Consider the following 27,810-nt stretch of genomic DNA (forward strand, 5'->3'; position numbering starts at 1 on the left):
GCTTCAGTGGGTGTAGTGGTCAGGGAGGACCACAAGTCAGGCTCATTTTGAGAGTCTTTTTTCTCCTGAGATTTGCTTGGAAACCACATCACGAGTAGTTCGTCTGCACAGTGCCTCTTCCTGGCCATTCTCTATAATATGCCCCTTTCCCTTCACTTTCTGTGCTTTGGGGTCTTTTCCTCAATATCATGTGTTGAGATGCTGGAGCTGGTGTAAGAATATACAGATTATGACCTGCTGAGTGAGGGGCACAAACCACCTACCTGGGATTGGCAGGAAGCTCCCTCAGCATCCACACTTCCACTTTGGGAGTGAAACCCAATCCCATGGGGTCCTTTTGACTGAACTTATAGTTTCAGTATAACCCCACAAAGGAAGCAGAGTCACAAGATTTAATTACTTACAGATCCCAGAAGCAAGGGGGTGCAGTGAGCTGGGGGAAGGGCAGTCCTCTGTTTCAGGTAGAGTGAGAAGGAGACAGAGCAGGGAGCCAGCACCTATCACTTTCAGGATGCTTGGGGCAGAGGTCACTTAAATTTTTTGTGGGCATCATTCTAAGTAGTAATTTTAAAAGGTGCCCTGACAAAAGCAAAGCAGAAATTTTTGGTGGAAATCCTAAACTCAAGTCCTTATCTAAGTGTCCAATTTCTGGGTATGACTAGGGTTATCATTCTTTGAAATGCCTAGGCAACAATTCAGAAAAACAGAGCTGCTTTTCAGAAGAACAGTAGTTGTTTTTTTCATCACAGTTGACCCGGTAATGCCCAGGCATTAATCTTTAGGGAAAATCATAGGCAGTATCTGGACAGTAGAGATTAACCACTGTCAGGGTTTTGGTCACTTAGTTCATAAAACACTTGAGCAAAGCAAAAACGCCAGTCAACAGTCCTAGTAGACAAATAATTTGAAATGCTGTCCATAACCACCCTCCCCATTCGTTGGGATCTAGCCAAGAAAATAAACCAACACCCCTGGATAAGGTTAAAATAAGTATTTGATGAAACACTTGGGTGAGATTATGGAATACTTTGTACCTATGGGCCATCATTTGTAAATTTGTCTGACGCTTTCCAGAATTATTTAATATACACGCAGCAGATGGGGGTCTTGCCAGCACACACAGCCACTTCCCTGGCCAGTAGGTCATCTAAAATGGAATGGTTTTCCAGAACTGTCTGTGCTAGAGAATCCTGTTGATCTGTGAGGGCTGATCTTTGGTGTCACAGCCTCGTGTGTTCGGCAGGGCGGTTGACAGGTTGCTATTTGTTTTCATAAATCGTTGTGTGCCCCATGCGGTGGTCCCTAGCCCAGTTCCAGCCAGGGAGAGCAGCATACCTCGGCTCCATATAATGTGGCTAGATTCTGCCTGGTTTTGACGTGAGGGGGCAGAGAGATGGATGCGGGGTGTTGTGTTCAGTGATTTGTAAGGGGAGCTCCAGGGAGACGAAAGTACACTGCCATGACTAGAAGGACTCTTGGGGGCTGGCACGGAGGCAGATGCATTGGAGGTCGAGTGAAGAAGTGCACGTACGGAGAGCCACGTGTATGTGATGGCCCTGATGCACTGCCCCTGCGGTGGACACAAGCTGCTTCATCATGGAAGCCAAGATAAGTTGGAGGTTCCTGCTGGATGGCTGGGCACTCGGGTTGTTCTCCTGGGGATGAGGCAGAGATCATTCTCATCAATGTGCTGTTGGTGCTTGGGCCGGTGTGGAAGATTATACAGGGCACTGGGGCACTCCTGCCAAGTATCATGTCGTGTGCTGCAAAATGTCCCACCTGAGAGCATTTTAGCAGTGTAGAGAGAAGCCCGGCAAGCCACAGGGAGGCGTGGGGGCCCTTCTGCCGGTCCAGTGGGGACGGGGTCAGTAAATCAGCTTGGTAGGCCCCTTAACTCGGGAAGCAGCCATTCCTGAGCCTGGTAACATGCCTACCAATTACAGTGGCCCCCATATGAGCTCTGATTTCTGCCTATTGTATAAAAATAGGATGACTATTGGAGGGCTTGAATGGGAGGACTGTCTGTTATGTGTGTCCTAGTGGATAATTAGAGAACTCTATGGGTGATTGTCCCCCGGGGGAGAGAGAGACTCTGGGGAACTGCTAGGTCCCTAGGGCAGTGGCCTTAGCAGCTTCCACTCCTGGAGGTTAAAGTACGGGACCCCAGATCCTGCTGCCAGGGCTGGGGCATTCTAAGTGGTGATGGCGTTGGCTCTCACAGTGGGCTGACAGTCTTTCAAAGAGGCTGCAGGGTCTGAGCAAAGGCTTCTGACTTGTATTTTAGCTGTCTCGGAGTAGAGAGCCCTGATCTCCGGAGCTGCCCACACAGAGGGGCCTGTTGGTCATCGTATGTGGGAGGGAACTGAGTCAAGGGAGACTGATAAGGGGCCTGGAAGCCCTTATGTCTCCTAGGAACCTCTGTTGGGTTCCTAGGTGAAGGGGCAGAGGGGCTGTTTGCTCTCCTCACACTGGCAAACAAGATTTGGCCTTTAGGAAAATTATCTTGTTCATGTTTAGCTATAGCACTGATCTGGTTTAATGCCTGTTATGCTGTATCTGACACTGTTGTGAGTTGTAACAATATGGCCTTATAACCGGGGGGGTAGGGGGAGCTTTAAGAAGAACTCCTTAGGGGCGCCTGGGTGGCTCAGTCGGTTAAGCCTCCAACTCTTGGTTTTGGCTCAGATCATGATCTCAGGGTCTTGGGACCCAGTGAGTTGGGCTCCCTGCTCAGTGGGGCTTCGGCTTCCCTTCTTTCTCTCCCTCTGCCCCTCCGTCTACTTCTATTCTCTCTGACTCTCAAAAAGAAATAAATAGATCTTTAAAGAAAAAAAAAAAAAAAGGAACTCCTTAGATTCTGTCCCCGAGGGCACCTTCTGGGTTGGAAGTGGTGAGGGGTGGTGGGGGGCTGGGGATTGTCTATGAAGCAGGATGGTCAGCACCTCATGCCCAGTGATCCATCCCAGTTTTCCCCAGGAGGAGGGGAGCTTCATCTGGGCTTGTCCGCTCCCAGTGAACCTGAGCTGTAGTAGCTGTGATGGGTGGATGGGCCTGGAGCCAAGCCGAGGAAACCCAAGTGAGGAGAGGCGGAGCTGCTTTCCCCTTATCCCTGTTGGACCCCGGAGGCCAGTGGCAGTGGTCTCTTCCGGGAGTCTCTTCCCTTGTTTGTCTTCATCTCCCGTGTCGGTAGTTCAGTTCCTTTGGGAGTGCTGTCGCTGTGCTGACAAGTCCGGAGTGTCCCCTAGGATGTCTCTAGTAAAAAAGGGCTTCACTACCTTGGGTGGTTTTTTTGTTTGCTGTTTTTTGTATAAATTGTGAATTTTGGGGTCTTTGGCCAAATGGCTAGGGCAGGCATCTTCAGTGCTATAAGCAACAGCTCGGAGCTGGTTCAAAAGACCTGTGAGAGCCAACTGGCACCCTTCTCCCCCTCCCCATGGGCAGATTTTTCTAGAAAACCTTAGCATTTCTATCTTGTTTAGTTACTTGTCTCTTTCATTTCACACTGGTGGTTGGATGTTCTGGTCGGACAGACAGTAACAGGGAACACCTGGGATGGAGGCGGCCTCTTCCCTGACCCATGTGCTGCAACCTCCCATTCTAGGTTATCCCAGCCAACCCCCTAGGTGGTCGGGGCTTACCCCCACCAGCACAACAAGAGCTGATGTGTCCCAGGCCTCAAGAGCGTAGTCGCAGCTTTACGGAGGCATGTCGATAACGCCACACTTCTGGCTTGGGCCATGTGAGCAGGGGTCCTGCAAGCGTCTCTTGGTTTTTCAGCCTCCTCTGGGCACATGGGATTTGCTGCTACCATGTTTTCAGGGCCCCTGCTTTCAGTGAGAATTCGTTTTGCTGTACCAGGCCAGGGCCGGGGCTCCTCATATCCCGTGTAGCTGGGGGATCATTTGTGACAACAGCAAGGAATGTGGCAGTCTTGGCCACCCGGAGCGCCATGCTGCCCCCCTAGAACCACCTCTGCCATGGGTCCTGGCCGGCTTGCCAAGCTCGGCACCCCAGTCCCAACCAGCAACATGGTAGGCACAGCAGCCAGCCTCCCCCTGGGTCCCTCCTCTAAGGGCACTCTCCTTGCTCCTGGGACCTCACCCGCGTCCCCTCTCCCTGCCCGGGGAAAGGAAGCCGAGCCCTGGTGTTCGTGGTTATCAGCTCACCTTGGCCGGGTGCTGGGACTTCGGCAGGCGAGTATTGCCAGCTTCCTCCAGACCTGCTGCCTCGCCGGCACTCGTACCTCAGCTGGGGCCTGCTGGCAGTCATCTTTGCAGGCAGTCTGACTTTGACAGCAGCCACAGTTTGGGGTGGGGATCTGTGGCCATGTCTGACTGCCGCAGTGGACAGCGGTGCCCGGCCATGCCACAGACTGCCAGCAGGCCGGGCTCCCTCCCTGGGAGACTGAGCCTGTCAGAGGGACTTAGGAAGCTGTTGGCAGCTCTGGGGCGTTGTGCGGGGCTGCAAGCCGCACGCACTGTCGTCTCCTCATTGCCAGTTGTGCTGAGAAACAGGACTGGTGTGCTGAATTAAGGACACCCAGGGTGACTTGCTGCCACCTGGGACTGGCAGGTAGCTCCCTCAGCATCCACGCTCCCACTTGGGGGAAGTGAAGCTCAAACCCATGCGGTCCTTTTGACTGAACTTACAGTTTCATATAGCCCCATAAAGAAAGTAGACTCACAAGATTTAATCACTTACAGCTTCCAAACGCCAGGGAGGGCAGTGAGCTGGGAGAAGGACAGGCCTCTGTCAGGTGGAGTGAGCAGGAGACGGGGCAGGGAGCCAGCACCTGTCACTTTCAGGGTGCTTGGGGCAGAGGTCGCTTAACTTTTTTTTGTGGGCTTCATTCTACATGATTATTTAAAAAGGTGCGGTGGGAAAAGCAAAGGAGGAGTTGATGGCAGGAATCCTAAAGTCACGTCCTTATCTAAATGCTGGGCCTCTGGGTGGGTGTGAGAAGGGTTATCATACCTTGAAATGCCTTAGCAGCAACTCCGCAAAACAGAGTTTGTTGGTCTCATCATGTGTCACCCCGTCGCGTTAAGTGTGCGTTTCTTCTTCCCCCTCTCTCTCTGGTCCCATTTTCAGTGTTCCCCGTGGTGGCAGTCCTGTCTTGGAGGCCTGTCCTCTACCCGCCACCCCCCTCCCCCACAAATAGTAACACTGTGACCGCTGGCATCAGCGTCGTGCCACTGGGTCGTCTTTGGCCATCAGCCGGTAAGAGATCAGGATTTCAGAGCCGAGAGCAGTAAGCACACGGGAAGGCTGCCGAGGGACTCTGAGGAATGTGCAGGGTGGGGCAGTCGGAGGGGAGGTGAACTCGGGGTGCCTGGAGCATCGGAGAGGAGAACAGCGGCCCCCGCAGGCCCTGCCCACGGAGAAGAGAGATAGACAGCTCGCTTCCTAATTTGCCAGCACACGCGTGTTTGAGATGAGAACTACACGGAATGAGACTGGAGAGAGCTGCTGACCGTGCTGATGGTGGCCGCTGGGTCAGGCCCTGTCAAGCTGGAGCACCGACAAAGAAATCAGTGTCACCCCATCAAGAATCCCCCAAGCTTCGGGGACTTCTGTGACTCTCTGTAATTTAGCTTAATGACTATCATTTAGCCGTCACGCACACCACGAAGTGCATCTGATTTATCTGTGTGAGTTTTATTCGGTTATGGTGGTAGATCCCGTGTTTGTCCGCGGAGTCTGTACGTGGGCTCATCAGTCCCACGTCGTGACCTGCTCTTTCTCTGCAAGTTCATAGGTTGCTCTTTCCTTCAGGTGACTCTTGTCACACGAAAGGCTGGGTGATTGGTTGTAAAAGACCACAGACGTTGTCAGGAGAGCTGGCAGACGTGAGAAGATGGCACATTTTTTCCCAGCTTACCCTCTGAACTGTAGACATTATATTTTAGAATACTTTTCCCTTTGGCCTGCCTCGGTGCTCCGTGGAAGCTGCTGGTCTTCCTTCCTACTTAGGAGGAGGGAGAGATGGGAAGGGCAGGGCTCGCTCCAGGAGGAGCTGGGGGTTGTATACGTGGAATCGGCCACGCAGGCTCAGAGGACTTGAAGTGGGAAAGCTCATTTGTTCGTATGTATTTCATGAGATGAAGAGTGAGTCAGAACTTAGTTCTGTAAGGTCTTAGTCTTAGTCTAGTTCTGTTGTTCTTCGTTTTTTTGATTGGGTTAACAGGTGGATGGATGGAATGGCTTTCCATCCAAGAGTCATTCCTATATCAGTGGTGTACGGTGGAGAAGCTGCTAGTAAAAACACCTCTGGGAATATGTTTGTTAATTCAGAGAGCGAATGCCTAGTAGGCCAGGAACATCGTAAAAGCCTGTAGTTTTCCACTTTTGCCTATCAAGGGGATACTGCGTAAGGTACTAAGAATATAAATTCATTGAGTTGTGTTTGCAAATTCTCTCAAGAAGTGTGAGTGAAGTAGAGGAGAGTGACAGCAGCTGGTGTATGTCGAGTGCGTGCTTTGTGGCCGACATGCCGCTTGATCCTTCACATGCATTATTTTGTCTAGTGGATGCTGCCACATGGAGAGGCAGGTGTCACCATCTACTTTTACAGAGAAGGCAGCTGAGGCACAGAGAAGTTCCTTAGTGTCCCTAGTGCACAGAAGGTAGGATTCGGCAGCTCCCTGCCAATCTAACTTCTTCATTAACCCCGTTATGCACTGTGCTCTCATGCTGCTTATGTTGGTTATGTTGAAACTAAAAGTCCTTTTAAGAGACTTGAACACAGGGACGCCTGGGTGGCTCAGTTGGTTAAGCAGCTGCCTTCGGCTCAGGTCATGATCCCAGCGTCCTGGGATCGAGTCCCACATCGGGCTCCTTGCTCTGCAGGGAGCCTGCTTCTCCCTCTGACTCTGCCTTCCACTCTGTCTGCCTGTGCTTGCTCTCGCTTCTCTTTCTATGACAAATAAATAAAATCTTTAAAAAAAAAAAAAAGAGACTTGAACACATTGTAACATTACAATAATAAGCTAATTTGTAATGACATGCAAACATTTCCGAAAGAATAGTAAAATATTCACGGTAGTACTCAGAGCAAAAAAATTTAACAGTTTGATTTATCTTCAGCTTATTTACCAAAGACGGTGGAGTGGTCATATCAGGTATCATCCGGATGAGAACCGAAAGGGGGTGGGACTAACAGTTACGTGGTGATAACAGGAGTGCGCTGGACTGTCCTGGCAGCCAAGTCACGCCGTCACCCTACTGACTGTTGTCTGTCTTGCTCCATTTTAAAACAGTTCTTCACGTGTTTGACCTTCTAGGGGGATTCCTCAATGTCAATGTAAGTGAAATCAGTTTTGATGAAATTCATCAACTCTTCTCCAAGGATTTAGATATTGAGCCAGGAGGTCACTGGAGGCCTAAAGACTGTAAACCCAGATGGAAGGTGAGGTAAATTTTTTCCTAAGTAATGTCATTGTTCCTATGCGTCTGAGTGAGGAAAAGTGCGTTTGATTCAGGATATACAGTGAAATACATTTGTCTCTTGAAAATTTAAGACCTCAGAAGTTTTGCATTTAATGTATAGGTGTTCACAGTTCAGGTATGATCTAGTAGTATTCCTGGTGAAGACTCTGACCAGACCTGCGTGTTAACAAAATACGTGCTCGTGTACATCTCGTGGAGATCCTGCTAATAAATGCCTCACTTGAGATTGGCTTGGAAAACCGCTTTTTTCCCCCGTTTTCCTGTTTCCTTCTCTGCCTCCTGCTGCTATCCCTAATGATTCCTGTCACCTGCAGGCATAGCCCCACCAAGTCCTGAACCGAGATTTCCAGGTGGGTCTCATGTTGGGGTTCCTCAGAGTCCCGAAACCTTGACGGGGCGGCTCAGAGGTCCTTGTGGGATGCAATAAGGAAAACTTTGGTATTTCAGAAGGCAGAGCACAAGCTTTTTATCTTTTTGACATGTCAGAGTTCTAATTAATGTTTTGTTTGAAAAACTATAAGGGAGTAGGTCTGCCTCTGCTGCTTAAAATAAATTGAAAACCGTGATTTAAATCAGAGTTGCTCACAGTACTGTGAAATTGGCTAGTTGGGTGCATATTCCGGTAAGGCGGTTATGTTTGAGTAGGAAGTAGCATTCACATAATTCAAGTTAAAACTACATATGATTAAGTCATACATCCTATCCTCAAGGATTGTGATATAGCCTTAATTTGGAAAGAGTTTTCAATTCCTCTTTTCAGCACTAGTATTTTACTAAAATAGATGTCTTTTTGTACACAAAATCACTGCTGAGAAGGGGAATTTAGATAAAAGCCCTCTGACTTCATTGGCCTTGAACTCTTTGTGTTTGGGGAAGTGTGTTATTTATACCTGCATCCTTAACGCAGAGTATGTTGTCTTGTCTAAGGTAAGCCCTAAACCTGGTTTTGTTGAATTGAGGTTATGAGATAAATAAATGTCTTGAGACAAATTATTAAATACAGGTTTGGTTGTTGGTTTTTTTTTTTTTGTTTTTTTTTTGGGTTTTTTTTTTTTTTTTTTTTGCCTCAAACAAGTTGTAAAGCTGCTTACATGGATTCCAGCTCAAATTTTGGCAGATCATTTATTTTACAGTTGTCTGGTCAGATTCCATTAATAAATGAATCTTCGTATTTCATGACTGACTTTTTTCACACTTGTAGGTAAAATAGGGTCTAATTTACACAATTCTACTTTTAAAAAATGTCCCAGGCAAATAAATTATTTTTCTTACTTGGATGATGAGTGTGTATATTGAATGCAAATGAGAGAAAAAAGCACAATTAATCACAGCGGCTGTGGGGTAGTGTGTAGTTGGTCCTCAGACGTATCAGTGTGGGGTACAGCATGCTGCACCGGTGTGCATGGTAAAATAATTTGGGATTGAAAAATTAAGTATTCTTGTTCTTTCTTCATTGGTCTGTATCAGACACTGGATTTAAAATTTTATGGTTTGTTTTCTTCTCATTTTCTGGGAGAAAGGTAGGTATATCATGCACAGAAGTAGTTCCTGTTTTAAAGATTTTAGTAGATGGTAAACTCCATGTGAGTGACCAGGTAACAATATTGGAAGTGGAGTTCCTAGGAGTAAGCTAACTCAAGGATCTAAAAATAAGCTTATTTTATTAAGAAACTGTATGGTAATGGCTGCTCTTATTTCAACTTGACACAAACCCTTCTCAGAAGGGTTTCTAGTTCTGAGCTATGCAGCTAAAGGTAGGAGACCAAATTTGGACGTCATTCAGAGGTGACTTGAATTTGCCATATTTAACTAATTAAGTAAGGACTATCCTTGTCCGCTCTCTGCCCCCGACTTGTTTACACTTTCCTAACATCCCATTCCAATCTTAGAACAGAGCTGAGAGGGAGAAAAAGAATTATTAGATTTATGTTACACATGGGCTACCAACATGATTCTTAATATTTGAGTTTTTTTTTTCTTTAAAAAAAAACAAAAAACAACTAAGTTCATTGATGGCCTATTAATTGGAACTGAGACCTTCCAAATCTAATGATCTCAGCAATTTCTCAGGTGTTGCTGAACACTGGAGGTTCAAGTGGAAAATTCAGCACATGTTGGAGGCCTTATGGAGGAAGGCAAGCTTATTTTGAAGGGGGTGGGTAGAAGGCAAAGATGGCAATGCTTTTCTGAACATTCAAAGTAAAGTTTTCACCTGTGGCTTTGCCTTTCCATTTGGGGGTCAGTGGGAGGTCTGAGCCACTTCTGTCTAAAACCTAAAGGACCAGGCAGTGCTCGTTGCATGTGTCTGTTCAGAGGCACGGGGTTCTGTTTCTCGTCTCCGATGGCTCAGAGATGAGTCTTAGACACCTGTGCAGAAGAACCACCCAGGTAAAAATGATTCTTGAACATAGTGCTCAGACATTCTGATGCCCTTGGTGGGAAGGGACAAGAACCTTTTTTTATCAAGTGCCTCCTGTTGAGAAGCTCCTGTGGACACTGGAAGTGGGAAGGCTGAGAAAGAGGGAGCTGGAACACTGTGGAGAATGAGAGCTCAGCGGCTTCCGCTGTGTTCCATCCTAGGCAGTGGGAAACTAGTGAGCCCTCGCTGGGGGCAGGCGTGGAGCCGGGTTACCCAGGGACACCGTAGCTGCTGGTGTGCTCAAAGTTTGAAAGTAGGACAGATACTTGGTGGGAAATAGCATGTGGTAAACACTTTTCTTGCTGATCTTCTCATGGTCAGAATAAGAGAAAATAAACGAGAAAAATAGGTGCATAAATTCAGTAAGATTAGGAGTCTAAAGTGAGTGCAAACTGAATGGGATAATTTTGCTTGAATAAGAGGTGGTGCGGATAGATTCATGAAGATGAAGTGTAATTTTGCAGAAGGTAATAACCAGATGTTGTGTGTTTCCACTGGAAATACATCAACAGGAGAGTAGCTCAAACAGCAACTTAGGGTACCCGCCAAAAATGCCCTGAAACAGAGGTTATTAAATCTTGAAATAGATTATTGCAGAACACTGAGATCTTCATTTTTAGGTGATAAATTGTAAACTTTTTAAGAATGTCATTCCACAGCCAGAAGAAGGGACATGCCAAATGAATTTCTAAGATACGATTTAGCTTTGTTTTAATAAAAACTTTACTTTAGGCAAAATATTCAAAATATTTGATAGCTGTCTCATTAAAAAATGGACATTTATTTGCTATTAAGAGAACAGTTTAGCTTATTTTGAATTTGCCAAGACACTGGTAATTTCATTTCCCATATTCTCAGTTTCTTTATAAGATTAAGAAAGAAAAACAGCTCTTGATATTTTAAATCCTTCATTGAACAAAGGACTGTATTATGGCCTATGACTTTGTTTATTCTTAGATGTTAAACTCATCACTCAGTGTAATTGCATTTAATTAACATGGACTCAGCAGCCATTTAATAGCTTCTTTCCTTAAATATCCATAATTCTCTTAACTGCTTTTATAGCCCATTTATATTATGTCCTAGGCAGCTAACTTGTGGCCAAATTCAGGATGAGGAAGGGCAAGCTTGATGCTTATTTCTGCAGAAGTTACCACGCTGTTCACTTCAGATAAGGCTAGTGGTAGGAGTCTTTCTTGCCATCTGACTCCTTCCTCTCCTTTGACTTTTTGTAGCAGTTCAGTCTCCTAAGAGTGAACCTAGGGGTCCCTACTAGGTTTGGGAGTTGTACTGATTTGGGAATAGTGTGGCTGCACCAGCAATGGACAGTGACTCCCACCAGCAGGTTCCCAGTCACGGGGCGGGGGTGTGGATCGAAGGGACTCTTGGATGTGGGGTAGGTTTGCTCCAGCAGCCTTGTGGTCCTCAGTTCAAGAGGTGCCTTATGAGAAAGCCAAATGGGAATGGGATCCAAAGTGGGCCTGGCAGAGGCACGAGAGCCTCTTGAGCTCCTGCCACATACCGAATGTAAGACAGTGTGAACATGAAGACACCAGCATTGTAGCGGCCATCGTGCCTTCCTGCATTAAGGGAAAATTAGTGGTGGTGTTTCTAGTTTAGATGTTCTTAGTTTTGCTAAACTGTCTTTTTGGGCTTTTTAAAAGAAAACTAATGTTTAGAAAACATTTGAGTTTTTCAAGAGCAAAATCTAAATTGTAGGGCAACTTAGCTTATATGACAAAGTTTGGATCCAGGAAATAGGGGATTTGAATAAGTGATGATTGATAATATTCATTTATTCTTATTTTATATGAACACATTTTATGTAGATGTTGTTTTTTAGTCTTGATTTTCAGAGTCCCAATACATTTTTTTTCTATTAGAAGATACATTGATTTACTGAGAAACCATTTAATTTCCATATATACATTTTTTTCTTTTGTCCTTTAGATTATGTAAGAAACACATTTTTTTGGCTGCTTAAAAAAGATAAATTTCTCTCTTTTCTGCTGTTTATATTACTTTTTTTGTTAAGCTTCACTTTAAACCCAGTATTATCCTATCACTGAAATAAATATAACATGTATCAAAAATTCAGTTGTGCATTTTGATTAAATGAAAGATATTAATATAATTATGATACTTCTATGATATATCCTTTATATTTCTCAAAATAACTGTAGGCCAGGTAGGTCACGTGTAGGATAGTAGATATTCAATTGGGATCTCTTAATTTCAGTTTAAAAACCATGAATTTATTATTTATGATCTACTTTAAAATCTAGAAGTTACTCTTGACAATTCCTTCCCCAACTCCTTCTATCCCATCCATAAACCAGTCCTGTTAATTTACTTCTTAAATGGTTCAAAATTCATGTACCTCTCCTCTCCTCCACTCTCCCCTCAGTTATAGCTACCATTGTCTCTTGTATTGACTAATTGCATTAATGTCCTAACCAGCAACCTGAATCTATTTTGGGCTTTTTCCAGTCTACTCTCCATGGGAGCGTTTGCCATCCCCAAATGGGATTTTATCACTTTTAATGAATCTTTCCAAGATTTCCCATGGTGTTGTTAGAATAAAGACGCAATCTAAGAAGTGGCCTTCAGAGCCCACTTATACCTCCCCAGGTTCACAAGACCCTAAGTGGCACAAAGGCAAGGGCCATGTCTGTGTTTTCTCACTGTTGGATCTCTGGTGAGAAGATCCATAAAGGTACGACTTTAAAACCTTCAGAAATTTTTTAAGGATCAGTTTTTATCTTTACCTCCAGGGCTTGCTGTTCTATTTATTTATATATGTGACTATTTTGTTTTTAAAGGTGGCAGTTCTCATTCCTTTCCGTAATCGCCATGAACATCTTCCGATTTTTTTCTTGCATCTGATTCCAATGCTCCAGAAGCAGAGGCTGGAATTTGCCTTTTATGTCATTGAACAGGTGAGAATGTTACTCTTTTTCTTTCAATTTTTAAAACAATTTTTAAAATTTTATTTTTTTTTAGAGCGTGTGTGTAAATGGTAGGGGAGGGGGCGAGAGAGAGGGAGAGAAAGACTCTGAAGTGGGCTCCATGCTCAGTGCAGAGCCCGATGTGGGGCTTGATCTCACAACCCTGAGATCATGACCTGAGCTGAAATCAAGAACTGGACACTTAATCGACTGAGCCACACAGTGTCCCAGGTGAGAATATTTTTCAAAATGGTACCTAAGTGTACTGGACCTTAATAAATTCTTAGATATGGTGAGATTTAAAAATGTTTAGCTTAGAGTGAATCTTTAGTTTCATATTTGGGTAAATTCTTATTTGGGATTGAGTATGTTACATATGCCACATTTGTTAATCCATTTATCAGTTGATGTGCTCCTGTTGTTTTTAATCATGTCTTACCTATTAAAATGAGACTTTTTAAAAATTTTTAAAAATTTTTTATAAACATATAATGTATTTTTAGTCCCAGGGGTACAGGTCTGTGAATCGCCAGGTTTACACACTTCATAACACTCACCAGAAACATTTTTTAAATTAGTCTTCATATCATCAGCTAATTTTTTTTTCTATAAATATTCTTCATATCTCAGTATTCCATACGTTACAATTTCTTTGAGTCTTATTTGCACCCTTTGAGGATATTTGCCATACTTTTAGTTTTTTCCACCTCTGTCATTACCTAGTTTTGTACTTAAAGTATTGTCTTTGATTTCTTCCCTCATCTTTCCCCATCCCCACCTCCCAAGCACGAGGCATTTGCTGAATTTTATCAGTGATTTCTAGGTAGCATTTCTAGAAGGTGCACTCCATTTGTGTTTCAAATATATTGCAATTTGGGTACTTTTGGTTTTGACCTTGATAACCTCATTTTATCCCGATATTCCTTCTTTTTCCTCACGCTAAACCTGACTAAAAATGGATTTCCTTACTTATCAGTAGACAGAAAGTGACCTAGCTTATATTATTAAATGCTCCTTTGTTGTGTTTTTTTTTTCGTGAAACATATTCAAATTATGTTTCTAAGATTATTATATATAGTATGTTTTCCCAGCTCCTTTGTGGCTTATTCTAGATCTCCTCTTAGCTTTTTGCCTATATTTCCCCCCCTAGAAATACTTGGTGTTTATTCTAACTTATACTTCTCTGTATGTAAATCACCTTTTTAAGGTGATTTGTTCCCATGCAGTGATGCATATAGTGTATGTGTACTTTTTAATGTGACAACCTATACTATGAAAATGGATTTTTTTTTAATCTGATAACAAATCAAAACTTTTAACTTCTTTCATGATAGCCATAGTTAAAAAACCTCTAGGTCAGTTTTACCAACTGCTAGTTTCCTTTTTTGAAACTTCAGTCTCCTAATGTGTAGGGAGGTGAGATGTGTGTGTCTGTGTTTTTACAGTCCTCCTCTCTACCAGCTGAGCTATGGAAGAGGGCACTGTGTTTGTGCTTTTAAAGGTATATTCTTCTGAGAGTCCAGCACCGCTGAATTATTTTGTGTAGGTGATGAAGCAACCTTTACAAACCAGCTAAGATCCATATTTTATCAACCACTTAAGTCTAAATCTCAGCCTTGATCAGTATTAATTCAGCCCATGTATCTGATGGTGGGTGGTTTTGAGGTAGTAACATTTTTACCACATATGAAAAAGAAGAGTGATTCTTCTGCTGGACTGGTGCCCAGAAGAGCCAAGCAATTGAAGAACAGCTTAGAAGTCCCAGTGAAATAGGGAACAGTGAACATACATTTACCACTTCTCTTTTTCAAACTCCTAAAACGAGAGTGAAAGAAAAAAACTTAAAAAAAAAAAAAAGTTTTAAACCAGAAGGACAAAAGAGTCGGTTGTTGAGAGATTGCAACACATTTCTGGACGTCAGGAAGCAGATGGGGCACTCATAGCTCCTGTAATAGAGCAGAGGATGTTCAAACCCACATGCTCGTGGAGGGTGATGGTGACAAGTGTTGAGTCAGTTTGCTGGACAAAGTCCTGCGGATCCCGGCAGTTGAAAGATGTCACAGGTAGACTGAATTACAGGGCTAAAGTAACAGGGTTGTTTAAAAGTTTGATTGCAAAACAGTCAAATTCCCACTTCCCCATCTTTGCTTATGCTGCCAAGGGATTACTCCATTGTGTCTTGTAAAAAATCAAAGTTTAAGTTTGTCCTCTGGAGAACCCACACCACAGAAAGTCCTGAGTCTGCTAGCCCAGCTCAGCTTGGGAGGCTTTGGAACAGAGGGGCTAAGTAAGTTTGCATGCCAGCTCTAGGGATCCCTCGGGCCTTTTCTCTGTCTAGTTTTTTGAAGCCAGCAGTTAGGTATGAATCCCCCCCAACCCCTCCAACTGAGGCACGGCATGACTAGTATCTTTGTTAGAGAAACAGATTAGCCCCAGGGAAAAGATGCCTCATCTAATATTTAGAAATTTCCAAAGGAAGATCCAGCTCATTGCCTTATCAGCTCCATGAAGCCCTTTCCTTCATGCAACAATGGGGTTACAGCAGTGAGCTCAGCAAGGCAAGGCCATTTTTCTGATGAGGAGAGATGGACAGTACATAACTTGTGATATGTCAGGAGGGGCTCGGGGGTAAAAGGGCAGAGAGAGCAGTAAAGGTAGGGAGATGTGCCCTTTTATACAGACTGCTCTGGGAAGGCCTCCTGGGGGAGGCAACATTGGGATAGCCTGGAGTCATGTGATGGGATGTGGATTCCAGGCCTGTGTGTCTGTCCAGTACTGGAGTGCCGGGTTGGGGATGGTGTTAGGGAAGAAGTCCAAGAGGGCGTGAGAAGCAAAAATGGAGGGCGGACAAGCCAGGGTGGGGACATGGATTATCACCAGTGAGGCTGGAAGACACTGGAGGGTTTTCAGTAAATCAGTGACATAATCTAACTGAGGCTTTGAAAAGATGACTGTGGTGAGAGCAGGCAGAGTGAGGCAGGCACAGAGACAAGGGCAGCTGTGGCGCTTTGCAGAAGTCCGGCAGGAGGAGACATGGGCTTGTGCTGCCGCGGTCGCTGACGGGGAGGTGAGCTGTGGTGGGGTTTGGCTGACTCCGTCAGCTTGAAAGTAACATTCCTGCTGACAAATCAGATGTGTGTTGTGAGTGACAGAGAACCATCCGCAGTGCTGGCATGTGTGTCTTGAACAAGGGTGTTGCCATGTTCTGGGCTGTCAACATGTAGGGCATGGGGGGGGAATGGAGCTTTTGGTTTTATATTTTAGTTTGGTGTAAGGATTTGCTTATGCACCGGTGTGGTGTATGTGCATGTGTGGTGTATGTGTTTGAGTCAAAAGCGGGATGCCACAGAGCTCTCATAGCTTCGCGGAGACTCTCCCCAGCTTTTTAGAGCCTCACTCTCAAGCACGAATGCCAAGGCTACTCCGATCTTGAAGAAAGCTTGCACAAGAGGGGATAAAACCAATCCAAGAGAAGGAGTGTAGAGAATAGGGACAATGAAGGAAACAGAGAGAATCTTAAAAGAACAACAAAAGCTCATAATCAATATCCACAGAGCGAAAAGATCATGAATCTGCAAAAATAGGGCATCATAAAGGAAGAGTAGTCGGAATAAGGATGTTACTGTAAACGAAAATGTCCGAACTAAACAAAACTGAGTACAATGGCTGGAAGATAAACTTAAGAAAATAACTCCTAAAGTAGAACAAGACGTAAGAAATTAAGACGATCAGTCAGTACCAGTATGTCACGGGGTAACCACCTCCCAGACGGCCCGCAAGGATTTTTGCCTCTGTGCAGCCAGGCCTCGTGTCGTCTCTTCCCACAGCGAATATGAGCTGACTTGCCTGGGCAGCCAGACTGCAGGAATGGCAGTGTGTGACTTCTGAGGGCAGGTCAGAAAGACAAGGCTGCTTCTGCCTTGGTCTCTTGGATCCCTCACTGTCAGGGAAGCCAGCTGCCAGGTCACGAGGACACTCGGGCAGCCCTGGGGAGGGGAAACCAACTTGGCAGCATCATCTTGCTGGCTGTGTGAGCGAGCTCCCACCCCCTCGCCCCCCACCCCAGAAGCGGATCTTCCAGGCCAGGCCGAGATGTCATGGAGCAGAGAGACGGCATCTGTGTGGTTGTTGTCCCAGTTCCCTGCTCACAATTAGCCGTAGATTCACTAATCCAAGTTCTGGAAAAGCAGAGCACACAGAAACTGGGGGGAGTAGGGGGGAAAAGTCCAAAGAAATAATGTAAGAAAGTTTCCCAGGAGGAAAGGCATGTCTTCAGATTGAAGGAACTCACAGGTACACATGAATAAAATCTAGATCCACTGTGAAGCGTGTTATTTTGAAATTTTAGAATACGAATTAAAAAGAGAAGGTATCAAGAAGAAATTCTGTAGAATTTCCAGTGATTATATATCAGGATCATAGGAAACTTCTCAGTAATGCTGACAGCTAGAAGATTGTGGATCCAGGCCTTTATAATTCTAGTGGAGGAGCACCTGGGTGGCTCAGTTTGGGTTAAGTGCCTGCCTTCAGCTCAGGTTATGATCCCGGGGTCCTGGGGTCGAGTCCCGGCTCTGGTTCCTTGCTCAGCAGGGAGCCTGCTTCTCTCTCTGCCTCTGCCTGCTGTTCCCCTGCTTTGTACACACACACACACACACTCTCTCTCTCTCTCTCTCTCTCTCTCTCTCTCTCTGACAAATAAATAAATAAAATTTAAAAAAACTAATTCTAGAGATTGTGATTTTTAACCTAGAAATTTTTACCCAGCCAAATGTCAATCAGTTGTAAGGTAGACTGATGATAGCTAGCTAGCTATATTGATTTTTTTTTTTTTTCATGGACTCTTACTTAGGAAGCTGTTGAGGGATGTGCCTTTACAAATAGAGAAAGCCAAGTCAGGGACAGGGGTGATGCCAGGGAATGAAGAAGTCCTGGGATGAGAGGTGCCCATGGTTAGACCTCTCCAGACTGGAGCAAGAATCCAGGGCAGTGGGAAATGCCTTTGGGCTTGAGGAGGTAGAAAAGGAGTTGATAGATGACTTGATGTGCTCGAATTACATCAATTATTAATAAGTAAAATGTTTATCTGTTGGGGCTTTTGTACAAAATAATAATAGAAAAGTAAGAAAACAGAAGCTGGTTATTAATCCCAGTTTAAAAGCCAGCATCATAATTCACTTGGCACTCAAGAATCTGTGTGTGTGTGTGTATAAAATTTATTTGAGATAGAGCGAGAACACAAAGGCAGAAGGAGAAGGAGAAGAAGACTCCCCGTTGAGTGGAGAGCCCAATGTGGGGTTCAGTCTCAGGACCCTGAGATCATGACCTGAGTCAAAGGCAGATGCCCAACCATTCAAGCCACTCAGGTGCTCCTGTACTCAAGAAATATTTATGCAGTCCTAATGATGTAAATTATGATATAACTGTATTGGGAAAATGGATGGAGGGGCAGTGAGTATGGTGTGAATCCTCAGTGGCCAGGGTAGGAAGTCAGTAGACAATGTCTAACATTAATGAAGCCATTATTAGCTCAACATTAATGAGAGTCAGAACTCTCATCACCTTGCAATATGGAGAGAAGTGCCGGATAAACTACTACAGGAGGTGAAATGCTCTACTTTTGGAAGGTGAAGATGGGTTAGATGGGTTAGACTTCTTATTTTGATTATAAGCCATAAAGCATTATGTCCACACTTAATAAAACCAATTTTTTAAAACCTGAAAGGAATTTGTTCACACTGACGTTGATGTGCCAGTAGTGACACTGTAATTTAACTTACCTCCCTTTCCTTTTTATTCTCCTTTTCAATGGTGAAGAAAGAAGCTGTAAAAAGGAAAGTGAAAAGTAAAAGTAAAGTGAAGTTCATGCAGGACTCGGGACAGGAAATTAGTTTCTCCCTTCGGCAGCAGCCCTCTGGTGATGACTGTGCTGTGTATCTCACTTGCTTCTGTCATCATCTTATTTTATTTTTGAGTTTGGAAATGATTTTGAGAAATATTGCGAAGGCATGGATAATTGCTGTTTAATTTCCTTCAGATACAGAATGAAGCAATTTAATTGCCGGTGCACCTTTATATAATTTCCCTCATGAATAAAGGGAAGTGAATATTCTGTAGGAAGTTGGGTTCTGTGTAATAAGTTCCCATCTTCTTGTCCCTTAAAGTGTTCTTGGTCTGTATCATAAGCAAGAATAAGAAAAAGAGGAAGTGTTTGTTGCCCATGCACATTAATAGACTTTTCTTAATAATAAAGGTAAATGGTTGTAATAAAGGAAGTTGGGTTTTGTTTAGTAAGTTTCACTTCTTTATGTCTCTCAAAATGTTGGTGTCTTTATTATAAGAATTAACAGTACAGAATTAGCTCTCACTGGCCTTGTTCTGTAAGCAGAGGCCTACTGTTTGTCCTGTCCCAGTTAACTTCATGCTTCTCTTAGCCTTGACACATATGGAAAGCTTCACTGAAAAATACAACATATATTATTATTATTCTTTAAAGATTTTATTTATTTATTTGGCAGAGAGACACTCAGCAAGAAAGGGAACAGAAGCAGGGGGAGTGGGAGAGGGAGAAGCAGGCTCCCTGATGAGCAGGGAGCCTGATGTGGGGCTCGATCCCAGGACCCCGGGATCATGACCTGAGCTGAAGGCAGATGCTTAACGACTGAGGCACCCAGGCGCCCCACAACCTATATTATTTTTAATGGTTTTAATTTTTTCTCCCTGTCATAAGTGATCTGTATTCTGATGTATTTGAAGTAAAATGGAAACATCCCGTAAATGCACTAGATGACAGCATTTTCTTATATGTGACCAAAGTACAAAAGGATGTAGTAACTAAATCTAAACAGCATATTTGGAGAGCCTGACATGTTTTCTTGTTTTATCTAGTTTATTTGGATGTATTTACTCTTATTATTTGACCATGATTCAACAAGTTAGAAAACCATAGAGCAAAGTCAGATGACAAAGCCTGACTACGTTTCTGTTTTCCTTTGTGAAGACTGGCACACAGCCTTTTAACCGTGCGATGCTCTTCAATGTGGGCTTCAAAGAGGCCATGAAAGACAGTGTCTGGGACTGCGTCATCTTCCATGATGTGGATCATCTACCCGAGAATGACCGAAACTATTACGGCTGTGGAGAAATGCCACGTCATTTTGCAGCGAAGCTGGATAAATACATGTATATGTGAGTAATAAGCCTTCCTCTTGAGAGCAGACCGTATACTTAAAAATCATGTCATTGAAAGGGTAGCTCTCTCAGTGTGCCTGGATCTGAGGGCTCAAAAGCCTGAGAGATCTTGCACTCCACTTGGTCTTCACAGGGAGCTGGGGATAGTCACTCACCCGCCATCTAGGCGCTTCCTCACAGAGATGTGCATTTGGGTAGATGGGAAAGAGAACCTGGGCTCTATGTGAGGCAAAAGTAGGTTTAACTTAGGGTTCCTCACGTGTCAGTGATAGGACTTGGTTCGTTCCTTCTATCCTGGCATGTTGGTTTTCTTGATGGTTGGAGTCGTAGAGTCTGACCTTAGGACTGTAGGAGACCACACACCCTGGGCCTGCCCTGAATAGGTGCATGGAGCCCACGGTGGCTCCCTTCTTTTTTCTTTTTTCTTTTTCTTTTTTTTTTTTTCAGATTTTATTTATTCCTTTGGGAGAGACAGAGATAGTGACAGAGAGCACACACAGGGAACACGAGTGGGGAAGAGATGGAGGAGCAGGCTCCCGGACGAGCAAGGAGCGCAGTGAGCACCTTGATCCCAGGACCCTGGGATCACGACCTGAGCCAAAGGCAGACGCTTAACCGACTGAGCCACCCGTGCAACCCCCGTGGTGGCTCCTTTCTGCTTCCCCTTCTCCAGTGACTTATTATGGTGCGGAGAAGGCCCTTTCTCTGTAGTGTGTCTTCTTTCTAAGTTATAAGTTCTTGTCTTGCCTTTATTAATAAGAGGCAGACCTTTCTTGCTCTCTGACTGCACATTCCTTGAAATGTAAACAGTCATTGGAGCTGTGACAGTAACTTAAGTTGACATTGAAGCATGCAGGTCATCACAGTTTTCATTGGTTGATGGAAGTGGAGAGAAGACAGAGCAGAACAGAAGGTTCAGTTGTAAGCCTGGAGCAAAGGCGATGTTCCCTACTTCACAGCTGTGCCTGCTGCCTGACCTACAGGGTAGGGGGAGGCAAAAAGTGCTAAGGACATGACCAGGTGAATCAGCACTAGAACAGGAAAAGAATACTTTTCTTTCCCACTCTCTTTCTTCTTTATTTATTATGTCTTCCTTTTACCCAATTTTTCTTCATTTTGGATATAGTACAATCGATTGTTTGCACCTAAACAGAACAATAAATGGAATTAATGTGCTTACCAGTTTATACATGTTAATGAAAACACACACGCCCTTATCCATATCTACCTATCTATTGATCTGGGGTTTCTCCCAAACCAGTAGCCTGAGGAAGAATAATCTAGCTGGCGTGGGAAGCCCATGCCATGACAAGTGCCACGAATACTTGTCAGCCCTGCTGACCCCCAGCTCGTGATATAAGCAGGACCGTTACCTCCCAGATGTAAACCTCGTGCCATCTCCTGGGACACTGTGGTTGTCCTTGGGCGCCTCTAGCCATTGGGGCCAAGACTGCTTTCTTCCTCACCCGTTGAGTCCATGCAGGAGCTGCTTCTCCCACACCGGATCTCCGTGGGCACCCAGCACTTCTTCCCACAGGGAATGAGAGGAGATGACAGTCCTCCCACAAAAACAATGAGATCTGCTCTCCTTCTCTGAGGCAGCTTTGCTATAGTCCCAGCCGGATTTCCCTCAGCTCGGTTTCTAGATGCTGCGCATGGTCAGATTTTCCCTGCTGGCCCCCCCACATTGACCTGACTTCTGCAGGGGCCCTGCTGTACCACTTCCCATTAGTACAGTTGGGGCCACAAGAATTTACTCAGAACTAAGTCTAGGGGTGCTCCCTTGAGATCAGAAAACCAATCTATATCTAAACAAATAACTTGATTTGCCAAATTCCTTGGTGTATGAGTTAGGGAAAGGTAAGGAAACTAAATCCAAACTTGAAAATGTAGTAGTCATTTCTCCAAGAGACAAATACTGCATGATCTCACCTATATGTAGAATCTAAAACAAATGACAAACTCATAGATACAGAGGACAGATTGGTGGTTGCCAGAAGTGGTGGGCCGGTGGAGGGGGTGGTGACTGAAGGGGGTTAAAAGGTACAAAGTTCAGTTGTAAGTTATATTTGTCCTGGAGGTGTAATGTCCAGCATGGGGATTAGAGTTAATGATACTCTACTATATATTTGAAAGTTGCTAAGAGAATAGTTCTTAAAAGCTCTCATCACAAGAAAACAAGGAATTCTGTAACTGTGTATGGTGATGGATATTAGCTAGATTTATTGTGGTAATCATTTTATAGTATATATGTATGTGAAATCATTATGTTGTAAACCTAAAATGAATACAGTGTTATATGTCTATTATATCTCAATCAAAAAGTGATTTATCTAAATATTAGTACATTAAAGATAATATATTTGTAAATATCTGTGCATATTACGGTATTATACCAAACAGGTATGATTATTATTGGAACAGGCAGCTAGTCATTTCAAAATTAAATGCTAGAGTTGTAATTACTAATTTATTTTTATCCTGGTTTATCTACATAATAAGTGATGCATTTATAATTAAGTTCAATTGATTTAGAATACTTTATTAGCTTAACAGCATCTAACATTGCATTGACAACTATTGATGTATTTAATCAAGTTTGCTTTGGTGTGGAAGTCTTACCAATTTTTGAACACTGCGTTGTGAGTCTTACAAAATAACAATATTGAGTATTAAATTTCATTTATCACAAGTGTTTTACCTAACATAGATATTTTGTGAAAATGTTTTCTTTCTTGGTGTATTTTATATTTCCCAGAATGTGATTTAATCTGCACAATTGTTTATATGGAAAATAAGAATATATTTTGTAAGGCACATATAAGACTGAAAACTAGATTTCAGTTGGCAAACTGTTTTGATTTCATTTTTAGAATGCTGTATTCTGCTTTCTTTTTAGTCTTCCATATAAAGAGTTTTTTGGTGGTGTAAGTGGACTGACAGTGGAACAATTTAGAAAGATTAATGGTTTTCCTAATGCCTTCTGGGGATGGGGAGGAGAAGATGATGACCTTTGGAATAGGTATGTTGAGATACAAACTGCTTAATAATAGAATTTGTATAAATTTCCTTTCTGTTAGTTACATTTGCACTTTGCTATTCCAAGAAAAGATTTTTGGGGATGGAAAATTTTTGAGGTTTTTAAATCCTGCTTTGTGTTTCTGCCTTTCATATTAAGAGTGCCTTCTGAAATTATTGACCACTCTAATGAGAGCCTTCTTCTGCATTTCAAGTTAAATTCAGGTAGTCAATTTTTATGTCACAGTTTATTCCTTTATATTTTTATTTCCATGTTTTGTAGAGTTCACTATGCTGGATACAATGTAACAAGGCCAGAGGGAGACTTGGGAAAATACAAGTCTATTCCTCATCACCATCGAGGTGAAGTCCAATTTTTAGGACGGTAAGTTTAATATCACCTTCAGATAAAAAGGTTTCAGAATATTTTGATGTATGAAAAATTTGTTAAAAAACATTGCAGCCTCAAAAAAATCTTTGGCAGGGAATTTTCTGTTGATCTTATTTTCTCTTATAGAAGTAAAATATTTTTGTGCTTACTTTGAGGAGAGATATGTATATATTTATATTAAAGAGCCCGGTTAACTATTTATATAAAAAGTGTTCCCTTAACATAAGATGTATTATTTCATAAAACATTTTATTTCTTAAGGATGTCTGAGTTGTAAGTGTGCAAAATAATTTTTTCAGGAGGCTTTTTAAAACTAGTAAAAATGCTAACTTAGATAATGGTTTAAAAGATCTTTAATTATATATGAAAAGTAAAAATTGAAAAAGCTTAAATGCTTTAATTGTAGAATGACCCTGACCATATTTGTCATCAGTTTTTCTTTTTGAACGTGTTCCTGTTATTTTTCATTTTTTTCTCTAACACCATAGGTATAAATTGCTAAGATATTCAAAAGAGCGTCAGTACATCGATGGGTTGAACAATTTAATATATACGCCAAAAATACTGGTTGACAGGTTGTATACAAATATATCTGTAAACCTCATGCCAGAGTTAGCTCCCATTGAGGACTACTAAAGGAAACAGCTCTCAAGGCAACACAGACTGCAATGCTGGATCACCAACTAGGAGCCTGCTCTTACTGGAGGTCAGTGAGTGGGTGTGTCCTGGTGCCCTGCTGTGATGAGAAGGAGAGCCAGCAGCCCCCAGTGTTTACAGCGTGAGATTAGAGACCATCACCCACCCTCTTCTCTGAGACACACCCCCACAGCGAGCACTGCAGATACCCAAAGCCCTTGCTGAAATCTGGAAGTTAAGAGAGCTCCCTACAAAGAGAAAATTTTTATACTAAAATATATAATTTAATTCAAGAGAATGCTTTATTTCTGTTTAAACATGTTTTGTATATATGTGATGTAAATTTACGTGTTCAAATTGTTGAAAAAAAAGATGTGTTGCAGTTTTGCATGTAATTGGTTATGCCTTTATCGGACTTTTATAGACATTTTTTATTTGCATGGAAGAAAACAATGCAAATTTATGTCACTAAGCAAAGGTTAACCCTTGTGTGAAATGAAGGAACTGTCAATAATTGACAGCCAACTACTACAGTAAACTGTTATACTAGTTTTGAGCTTTAGACCTTCAGCCTTTTGTGTGGAAGAAGTCACAACTTCCCTAGGGTTTTAAAGGGTAAGAAGAAAGTACTTAGATCACTTTTCTTCCTACCGGAATTACCTGTTTTTTTCCTTGCTTGCAATCCCATCAGATTTTGCTAAATCACAACCATATTGTTTATGCATATTGCATGAGTATTACCAAGAAAATCTTAAACGTTGTGATGTTAACATGATATAAAGGACCTCTTTATGTTAACTGTCTTTCATGTATCTTTGGTGTAATTGTCAGGGATTTTGTGCCTCAAAAAATCTTCCTGAGGTAGCGTGTGTTTGTACACTGTATTTTTTTTTTTTAATTCATAGTGAACAGCACTTTTATTATTTCTAGTTCAGAAGAGCCAAAAAACAATTTTCATTTAAAAAAAAAATCAAAACAATTTTTTTAAAAGAATGAGCTATGGAAAACCCAGTAGTACTTATACAAATGAATTATAATATTAGATAAGAAATTAAATGTTCTATTTTTATGAAGATAAATGCTTAGTAGATAAAAACAAATTTTAAGTTTAGTTCTCAGACTCATAGAATTTCAAGTTTTTGAAGGGAACCTTTAATGTCAACCAGTTTTATTAGAACTATATATTTTTTTCACTTTTAAGAAATTACATTCCTGGTATTCTTAAAATTGCCTCACTGAAATGATTTAATAGAATTATATTAAAATATATAATCAGTTATTTAAATGAATTGATGTTCTAGGGTACTTCTCTGAGAACACTACCTGACATCCAGTATATTACTTGATCTTAAATTTGGATGAAGTTTTCATGACAAAACCAAACAACATCCTTATTTTGAAAATTATCAACTATAGGTAACCAAAGATTCTAGAAAATATCTTGATATTTTCACAAATTTAAAACAAAAAAATTAGGTATCCATAAAGTGAATCTTCAAAAACAATGAAGAACAGTAGAAATCTATCTATGAGGGATGTTGGGATAATATTTGCCTCGTAGATGGTTCACCTAAAACAGAAATATGGTTATTTATCTCAGGTTTGAGTTTAATTTTGAAATACCATCTTTTATGGCAGTAGTAATAATACAAATGACCACAAACCAAATCATAACATAATTGAAATTCTTATACTTTGAAAAAACTGTTCACTCTCCCTTATGATACAAACAGAATTTTCTGTATTTATTTCTCTAGCAGTATGTCCAAAATATATATCTCCCACTTTTTTAGTGGTCCTCAAAATCACAAAAAATCAAACTCTGAAAAGTAAAAAAAAATTTGTTCTGAATTTGCATATCTGTTCATTTTGGTCTCATAGCCAATGCAGTTTTTTTAATTGTGAAATGAAAGTCGGTTGGGAATGTTAACGTTTGTGATCACTAACAGGATAGTAGGGGCGTAGTTAACCCAATAATACTTAAATATTTTTTTAATACTTACATATTTTAACTGTGGGGAAAATTAGGGCTGTTTCTGAGTCTTACTCGTAAAACATATTTTTTGCTTTTTAATGTGGAGTGGCCCACATTTTGGAATTCTCATTTTGATACACATTTTACAGTTTTAGGAGAACTCAGTTCTACTAGTATCTGCCTTATTTTCTTGGATTAAGTCTAACAGCCATTTTTGTTTTATGAGTGAGCCATGTTATTTTGCTCTCTTCAGTTTTGAATACGGTATGTCATCCTGTGAAAATCATCTCATTAGTTTGTTTTTCGCTTTTACCCTCTTTGTTTTGTTTTGGTTTCACATGCACACCTAAAATTGATTTTTGCCTATAAAGAATGACTTTTATATGTTTCTGGAAGGGTGATAGAGAGTTTTGCTCAGTTATCTTCATTTTATGAAAATAAATCTATTGCATAAAATTTAACAAATGCATTGCAAATGGAAATTTCTTTTATTGTCATGTTTGGTGGATTTCTTTGGGAATGTGTATTGATTGCCGACTCTATATGAAGTGCAATGTGAGGTACGCCAACAGAAAAAGTATTGTATTTCTGAACAAATCAAATCAAGCAAGTTGAAACCTTTCTAAAATTATGAAGACATCCTCTGATAACTTACCTGTTGTATTTCTTAGGTTCAAAGTCAAGAAACATATATGTGGACATGGGGCTATCATGAGGTCCTTTGGCACTAACTGGGAAAGTTATGTAGTACCTGTCAGCTCGAGAGAGAAGTAATGATTAATGGCCTATTTATAGAAAAGAGAGGGAAAAGTGTAGACATGAGTATTTTTTTAAATCTACATTTAAATTTGTTTGTATTTTGTGAAAAGGTATTCAACCAGAAAACTTATTTACAGTATTATCCAAATACATAATTACGTGTTAAAAACTTGCCTAGACTTCTTTTCCAGCCAAACTATTGATACTGATTTTAAAACAAAATGGGAAAATGACCAATACAACAGTACCGTCCTTCCTTTGGAGGCTTCCTACAAGTGAATGCAACTTTTGTGTCATTTTGTTTGGCCTCTGCTTGTATCTGCTATATTTCTCTTTGTACTTTTCAGATGAATATTAGTACTCTAGATTTGTTGCCTTGTATTTGCAAGTATGCCAACTGAGAGATCTAAAATGGCCATAGTATTGTTTATCAGAAGGAGGAAGTATACTTAAGATAATTTTATTTATTAGATCTGAAAGGCTTCTACATAAATGCACTGAAATAAATGCTAGTAATTTCTTGTACTCTCATTTTTATTTTTATTTTTTTTTGCTTCTCATGGAAATGTTTGTACTTTTTTATCATTGTCTTTTATGAAATATAATGTTCTAAAGACTCCATGTGACACTGTTAATTATTTTCGCTCAGGAACTTTTGGGGGCTTACCTGGTTTTTTTATTGTGTTTGTTTTCCTAATTTTGAGGAGAACTGCTCATGAATACCTTGGTTGCACAAGATGGCAGTAGAAGCATAAAGCGGCCATTGTGTTTGCCTTTGCAGCAGTTTAAATACATTTAATGATCTCAAAATTTAAATATTTTCATCAGTACAATTAGTATACTACTTTACCAAGAAGAATATTTAAGGAGTCATTTTTAACATTTCTTCTCCTACACAACTTGAGTAAACTAAGCTGGTCTGTTGTCCTCAGTGCCCTTCTTGTTTTCTAGGTATCAAGTAGTGTTGAAGATCTTTAAGGCAGATAATACCTAGGGACTAGATTTGTATCTGAGCCTGCAATGTGAA

At 41.8% G+C, this 27,810-nt stretch overlaps 1 protein-coding gene across 3 annotated transcripts in view; it reads left to right on the forward strand.

The window, feature by feature from the left end:
• B4GALT6 (beta-1,4-galactosyltransferase 6) overlaps positions 1–27,397 on the forward strand; it is a 66,733-nt gene extending 39,336 nt beyond the window's left edge. For all 3 annotated transcript variants that reach the window (XM_032310299.1, XM_032310300.1, XM_032310302.1), the window contains 6 exons: positions 7,284–7,408; positions 12,691–12,807; positions 19,814–20,001; positions 22,904–23,026; positions 23,306–23,407; positions 23,902–27,397. In XM_032310299.1, coding sequence (XP_032166190.1) covers positions 7,284–7,408; positions 12,691–12,807; positions 19,814–20,001; positions 22,904–23,026; positions 23,306–23,407; positions 23,902–24,049 — 803 coding nt within the window. In that variant the 3' untranslated portion in view covers positions 24,050–27,397. The remainder of the gene's footprint in view (positions 1–7,283; positions 7,409–12,690; positions 12,808–19,813; positions 20,002–22,903; positions 23,027–23,305; positions 23,408–23,901) is intronic.
• Positions 27,398–27,810: the final 413 nt, after the last annotated feature.

This window comes from Mustela erminea, chromosome 13 (assembly GCF_009829155.1).
Source record: "Mustela erminea isolate mMusErm1 chromosome 13, mMusErm1.Pri, whole genome shotgun sequence".
NCBI classification, from domain to species: Eukaryota; Metazoa; Chordata; class Mammalia; order Carnivora; family Mustelidae; genus Mustela; species Mustela erminea.